General features: G+C 44.1%; 1 protein-coding gene across 2 annotated transcripts; it reads right to left on the bottom strand.

Annotated features, from left to right (window-relative positions):
• Positions 1-2,882: 2,882 nt before the first annotated feature.
• On the bottom strand, positions 2,883-6,614 carry BLOC1S2 (biogenesis of lysosomal organelles complex 1 subunit 2). Of its 2 annotated transcripts, none has more exons than XM_071748839.1 (5): positions 6,451-6,614; positions 5,518-5,634; positions 4,556-4,675; positions 3,971-4,075; positions 2,883-3,439 (listed from the first exon to the last, which is right to left on the bottom strand). In XM_071748839.1, exons 1-5 carry the CDS (start codon positions 6,584-6,586, stop codon positions 3,408-3,410), a joined length of 510 nt encoding a protein of 169 aa, XP_071604940.1. In that variant the 5' UTR covers positions 6,587-6,614; the 3' UTR covers positions 2,883-3,407. The 2 variants fall into 2 exon arrangements, with proteins under 2 accessions (XP_071604940.1, XP_071604941.1); XM_071748840.1 differs by having other exon boundaries at positions 5,518-5,675; positions 6,451-6,586.
• Between the last annotated feature and the right edge of the window lie 943 nt (positions 6,615-7,557).

Raw genomic sequence — 7,557 nt, forward strand, 5'->3', positions numbered from 1 at the left:
CTATTCTTGAGCCTGCTCTGTGCTTTGCTGTAAACATCCAAACCAGACACCAGGCCTTTGACTATGAAAGAAGTGGGATGAGGTGGGCCAGAAAGCTCCATGCAGACTGAGCATTTTCCAGATGAGGTAATCCACAGGAGGACTGCAATGCAATGGTTTTACTTTCATGTGACTATATTTACCTATCCACTGTCACTCAATCCCCTTGATCCCCTTGGCTTTGTGGGGTGAGGAGCAATCCTGCTTGGATGCTGCCTTAGAGGGCACCATCCCAATTTTATGCTGACCACCCCTTCTGGTTTTGGACGTGTGTTTGGAGATGTGAAGAGTGCTGATTAGGGCTTACAGATAATATGTGTGTCCTCCAGAGTGGTCCTTTGTACAGTCACAATCTGCTTAACCACAAATTTCAAGTTCTCTGCTGAGAGGAAAGCCTCTAGCCCTCATGCTCCTGAGAATGTGCTCTTACTTACCAGCACTACCCTATCCTTTTCTGCCCAAACACTGACAATCTAACTCCCATGTCAGGAAAACTCCCTACTGGAGCCACCCAGTCCACAGCTGCCTGTGGCAATGTAGCATGCTCCAGGCACACATTACAGAACTCTTGATGCCACAAGGGTGGGCTTAATATATTAAGGAAAGGGTTAGGCACATAACTGTCTCCTAGGAAAGACTAACAGTCCTAAAATGTCTTCACTATTATACGCCTCCCCACAGTCTCAAGACAAAAAGATGCTCTACTGGGTCCAAGGCAACTGGAAGTCCTGGAGGATGTAAACACAAAACAGAGGAGAGCGTTGCCATTTCTGGCCACCTCAGAAACTTACACAGCAAGGTTGCTGTTATGATCCCAGAGACAGTGAATCCTTCTTACTATGGAACTATGAGTTCTGGTATCCCAACAGGATTGTGCAAAGTGAGAAAAAGGGAGGGTGGGTGGGACTCACATTAAAGCAGAGCTGGGCTGCCATACCTCCAGTTCAGCACCCAGTTTGGATCTGTGGAGTCTGTCTCCCACAAAGAGTCTGAGCATATGGTCCACATCCAGAAAAGGAGTGGATTTGGGACTACCCTGGCAGTGTGCTGCTGTTAGAGCATGGAACACAACCAGGCCACGTTCTGTTCTATGTTCATTCCTTGAATCACAAGCAGATGGCAAGCTCTCCATTGTAATTCATTGGCACACAACTCTTGTCACTCCTTCATCTTGACCTCTGCATCCAGCCAGAGTGCAGGGCCAGATGCATCCCAGCAGTGAAGAACAATCCCTTTGTGTGCTCTGTGCCTATAGCACCATCACCTGAGAAAGAGCTGGGAATCCAAGAGATCATGATGCTGGAAAGTGGTCTTGTTTAAATCCCAGAACCTGCCCTGGTAAGCTGGTCAGCTCTTGATGATGTCCACTTACCCAGTACCATTTCCAGACTGATAGGAATAACTGTTCAATTCTTACAGATGGGCAGGGGCCAGGAATGGTACTTAGAGAACATCAGGAACTAAGCTCCCAGCCACATGCAAGTACTACATGATGTAATGAAAATCCTCATTCTTCCAGGGAACAGAGAAGGTCCGAGCAACACACTCAAGCTTTTATATTAGCAGCCAAACGTCTATTATGTCCTCCACAATGGCAAAGAGAAAGGGTGATGCTACCTAAAACACCAGTGAATCTGGTTGAACCACACCTATCTCTTGTACAACCTACAGATCCATGAAACACTGGAGAACCAGAACTTTTAGACTGTCCAGCACCTTGTAGTAGCACTTCCCAGCAACAGAGACCACCAAGCAGGCCACTGCTCAGGCTGTCATTCAAATACCAGTCTCTGAGGACTGTGAACACACCATGAATCCTGAGAAGATTCTGATCTGTCCTATTTTATAACAGGCTGCTGTTCTACATGGTATAATTTCCTCTAGCACAGAAATTACGTCATCTCCTGGTATCTCTTCTTTTGGGTTGGAGGATGTTGCTTTCATAATAATACTAAAATTTGCTTTAACAAGTAGAAGAGTCTTCAGTGAAGTAACTGGATAAAGCCAGCATGGTATCCCAAATGGCGGGATACCTCTGGGAGACTTATCCCTGTTCCTTAAAGAAGCACACTCCAAAATGCCCACTTTAAAGATGCCCAGTTCTTCCAAGTGAACTCAACCCTGTCTCTTATCCTACATCAAAGCCATTTAGAATAGCGTTTTCTATTTTAAACCCAAGATTTTTAAAGTGATGGTGAAGGCTCTGAAAAGTTCATCTGCTTCACTGCTATTAAAGAGTATTAGGAAAAACTGTCCATCTTGATTATTTACAGTGGCTGTACACTGACAGACAGCATTATGATACTTAGCTACTTACCACACTGGCACCTCACTAGACATTCTCCTAAACAGCCTGTAGGAAGTTTAAATTACTTCTTTCCTACAGCAGCACTTGTACTACCCTTGACTGCAACTCACTCAAAAGCCAGCTTGAACTAGGCTATACTCTAAGGTCTACAGGCATGGAAAAAAAAACCAATCCAAAACAACTTAGAATAGGAGTTCAGTAAACAGTGTAGATGAGACATTTAGAACACTGTTAATCTGGCAGAGAAGCAGCTTTTTGTGCTGGGCATGTTCTTCAAAAAACACTAGGATGAAAATTCATAGATCTGCTAAGTTAACTGGGCATGTGATAAAGCAATATTTCTTGCAATTTCTCCTGAGGTCCAGAGAGTCAAAGAATATAATTGCAGAAATACACGATGCAGAGTTTACAACATCTTTTCATCTACAATCTTCAGTAGCTAGAAGGAGTTTGTCTTTATTAACAGGCCCTTTGAAAAAAAAAAAAAACAGAAAAGTTACATAATCTTTACAACAGGAATTTGAGATTCCAGAGAGAAAAATGCAGCAAGTTTTTTATTATAAATTCATAATAATTAGCCTCTCTATTTCAAACAGTTAAAGGGGGATACTAAAACAAGTATTTTCAATACCATGCTTGTAACTCCAAAGGCTCGAAGTATTTTCCCATTGCAGAACTCAGTGAGGAAAAAATGAAATTTAGGTCCTGCTGCTACTAAGGGAAAATGTCTTTATAGACCTATATATAGGGCTTTTCATAGACAGAGTATTTCAAGTGAGACAACAGAACTAAAACACAGACAGCCAGTTATCAACATATGGGTTGTGGACAAGCTTCTACTTCCCACTGCAGAACAACAGAGGCAACAGAACCTCTTCAAAAGAGGAAAATATTATTCAGCCTTAAGCCTGAATACAGCCTACTGTACCCAATAGATAAAAACATTACCAGTCTTGATGTTAGCTTTAACTAAATCCTTGCCAACATACAGAATTGCTGCTGTGCAACATAAACAGAAATCAGTCTGACTCATAGTCCAACTCCAATAACTGTCGTAATTTCATCGTTTCTCCAGTTTTTTGTACTTGGCTTCTGCAGAAGAAAAAATAACAGTATTTTAGGACTGGACAGGTAAAAGTTTTGAATCCTATAAGGAACTATACATCCTAAAATTCAAATTGATTTACAGCATCACTCAGTGTCATTTTTCATTAAAGCAGCTAGGCAAATATAATTGTATAATAAAATTTTTAAGAAGCAGTTGCTTATGTCAGGTAATTAATATTAATTTAATCCAAGGGGGCCTGGGTGTCTGGTTGAACTTTATGAATCCTCTATTTGCAGGATTAAAACCCTGTCTTTAAAATCTGAGTCAGTGCATACTGTAAAAGGGAAATCAAGCCTTCTTAATAAGCTGTAGTTTAATAATACCTGTACCAGTCCACCTCCACATAACCTTTTATAGTAATCTTTCCCCAATGCTCATGATGTGTATTGCTCAAAAGCAGCATAGGCAACACTGCAGCTCAGATTTGTTGTAAAGACAAGAAGCTTACATTCCCTTTTTTAATACCCTGCAAGGGACTATGTTGCTAGATAGGAACAGTAGAGGACAAGAGTTACCAAGTTTTTTGGAATATGCATCCAATTTATAAGCTGCTTGCTCCAGAGCTGCAACCTGTTCCTCAATCAGGTTGATTTGTTCTAGGTATGGCTGAAGAGCAGAATCTTAAAAAAGCAGAAAAATAGTATGTTAGTTCTCAGTAATTCACTTCCAAGAAACAGTTCACACTTGGCACACAAGAATCTCATGAAATTCTTCAGACAGAAGAATTTAAAAACTGCTTCCTTCCCTTGCTGAAAAATCAAGTGGTGATACTGATAGCCAGGTTCAAAAAAAGTATGAAATGTTTAAGAGTACTGGCTAGACTCAAGACAAGCAATTTTACAAGGTGAATCACACAAATGTTATTCCCTCTCAAATACAAAATTTGGAGGAAAATAGGACATAAATTGAGATATGTTTTCTCTTAAGGTAGTCTGCAGCTGAAGAGAAATAGACAAGATTGGCACTGTATAGCTGCATGTCTATTTCAGTGAGTTTCTATTTCTTTCCTTCAGCACCTAATGGAGTGTGAACTAATGGGTTCTTCCTTTTCAAAAAAAGTCTACCATTCATTATACCCATACCTTATTTGGTTTACTTACATTTTTGATTTAAATCCTTCAGATTTCTACTAATGTTTATAGCTATATCTTTCATTTCCAGGTACTTCAAGCTAGTCAGCTTATTCATGTTTTCCAAGAGTTTGTAGTCTTCACTGGTGGCTTAAAAAGAACATAGTTTATTTTAATTAAAAGTTGATGCAGTTTGAATTGGGTGTAGACTCTTCAAAAGAAGAAAAGATTTCAAATCAATAGCTACTGGAATAATAATACTTCAGATGGTAAAACAGATATTAGTATAATGCTTTGGAAAAAAAGAGATAACATCTTATGAATCATAAAAATTAACTGGACTGATGAGTACCTATTCACTTGGGTTTTTTTGTTTTTCTTTTTTTTAAAACAATGGATTAATTCCTCGTATTTCTACTTACAGTCTGTCAGTTAAGCACTTATGTTTACAAAACTGATAGCACAAATCCAGACTGGTAATCTGTACCATATACCCTTCAAATTCATGCAAATCAGCAATATCGTGGAATGCATTCAAAATTAAGCCTATGAAATTTACTTATTGAACAGTTTACTTTGTTACAATTAATATTGCACAGCACTTTATTCTAAAGCATGAATGCTGAAAAACATGTGATTCTTGCTCTCTCAGAAACAAAATAGCTGCACATGTTCCACTTCCAGTTGTGTTTTTCTTCTAGTCCTTCTTAGCCTAAATCTCTTTTGGTTTTCCACATACAAGTTTTTTTCTGGAAGACTAAAAAGAATTTAAGTCGCTCATATTATATTGAATTATTTTGAAAAATATTTGTGCTGTTCCAAGACTTCATTATCTCAGTGCTGTTAGCAGTCCACCAACATGCCAGACCTGAACTGCCAGACTTGATAAATATGATCTAAATGGGTACAGTTTAGACAAACTACATAACAGAATCTTTAAAAAAGAAAATTAAAGAAAAACCTCTTTGCAGGTCAGTATTGAGGTACCTCACCTGTCAGTTCACCTGTTAAATAAATGGCCATTTTGCTGAACATGTCTTTACAAAGTTCGTTGATGTCTGCCTCTGCTGGCTCCTTAGCTTCCTCTGCTGTTTCCACAGCAGGATCCTCTGATCGGGGTACAGACATTACAGGGTGAGGGGACAGTTAACTGGTACAGAAACACACCATAAAGTTTACAGAGTGCCATCTCTCCCCCGCTCCCACCTTCCATCTGACTGCACCTCCTTGCCATACAAGTTGTCTGCTTTACACTAACAGGGAACAAACCTGGGCAGTTTCCTTGAAGGAGCATCAAGACTATTTCAAACTCATGCTTTAGAGAGCATTTAAGGGACAGACACCTGGCCCGACCACACTTGCAACCACCAGCCCCCTCCTGGGCCTTGGCAAGAGGAATCTGTAAGGAACTTGTGAGTGACTTAGCGGGCGGTGCTACTCAGGTTTATTTTTAGTCACCAGCTCAGGAACAGCTCCCCCACTCCTCGAGGGGCTACAGCACAACTGCATCTCCGGAAAGCGAGCATCACCGCTTTTCTCCAGACCCCTATCTACCATAACCAGCCCTCCTGCTGCTCTGCATCGCTTCCTCAACCCCACGCTCGGCCTCTTCCTTTGTCACAGCTTCTGCCCGCTTGAACACAAGGCTGCCCCCCAGGCGCCGAGGCGGAGGTGCGGGACTGACAGGCACGGGGGGGGATGTAGCTGCCTTCCAGCCCCGCCACCGGCCCCCACCCCACAGTCGGCGCCCTTCCCGCAGCGGGGCGGCTGCTGCCCCGCAGGGTGGGTTCTTCCTGCGCCGCGCCGGGAGCAGGGAACAGGGAGCAGGAAACAGGGAGCAGGCCGCGGCCTGGCACTGCCCGGTCATCGGGAGGCGGCCAAAGGACGAACCCCCAGCGACAGCCTCCCCAGTCTCGACCCCTTACGCTTAGCGGGCTGCGCGCCGGCCTCAGGCAGCCCCTCCGCCGCGGTCGCCATGGCGACAGACCCCCTCCCGCGGCGCCCGCTTCCGCATTCAGCTCCGCGCACAGCTCCTCCTCCGCCCCGCCCCGCGCCGCGCATGCGTGGCAGCTGCAGCGGGAGGGCAGGGCCCGCGGCGCGGTGCCTGATGCGGGGCCTCGTCCGGCTGCGGGGCCATCGTCACGCCCGTGCCGGCTCGGTCCTCTCCAGGTCACGCAGCAGCCAGGGCCTGGCAGCAGCCCCACGCGTAGGGCAGGGGCCTGTTCCTCCGCATCGTTTTCGGCCGCGTCCCCGTGGCTGATGGGGGACAGCTTCGGTGATGGGAACAAGGGAGAACAGCCCTGATCAGGGCAGGGGGAGAAAGACAAACGCCGAGATGTAAAATGCGGCAGAGTTTACTTTTTACGAGCTGTAAAAGTTAATGAAGGGCACGGGAAGAGCCTGGCTAGTGCTTGACATGCTGCTGGTTCAGACACTAAGGGGTTAAAACGAAGCAGGCCAGATGCAGAGACCCTATTACTCCACTCATATGTCTTTGTCACAGATAACAGGAGCTAACAATGTTTAGACAAGCATTAAACAAGAACTACATTGCCTCTCGAGCAAAACCAGTAGAAACCAGTCTGGAGCCCTGCCAACTCAGTAAAGGTAAAAAGGACACCCCGAGGAAGACTCGGAGCCTTCCTCCACAAGACCCCTGCCCACGAACACCAGAGGACAGTGCGCATGCGAAGATGGGTGGAAACTTCAGTTAATAGCGGATTTAAACAACCTCCGCTTCTTGTATGCATATGCGTGCCTTTTGTAATACATATGTATAACTTTGTGTAATACATAGCTGCCTGCACTTAGCAAGGGCGTGCAAGGTAGGAGGAGTGATCCTCCTTGACTCCGGCTGGGTATTAAACATCCCTGCTTTATAAGCTTCCGTGGGTCGTAAGTTTGTTACCACACGTCAGTGCGCTCAAAGTTTTATTGTTTCTCTTACAGCCAGGACTGAACCATTATTGCAAGAGCACCAGAAGCACCTTTAATACTACAGGGCAGTCCCAAAGGCTGCTGCTAGCCTGGCC

Source organism: Heliangelus exortis, chromosome 7 (assembly GCF_036169615.1).
Source record: "Heliangelus exortis chromosome 7, bHelExo1.hap1, whole genome shotgun sequence".
Classification (NCBI taxonomy): domain Eukaryota; kingdom Metazoa; phylum Chordata; class Aves; order Apodiformes; family Trochilidae; genus Heliangelus; species Heliangelus exortis.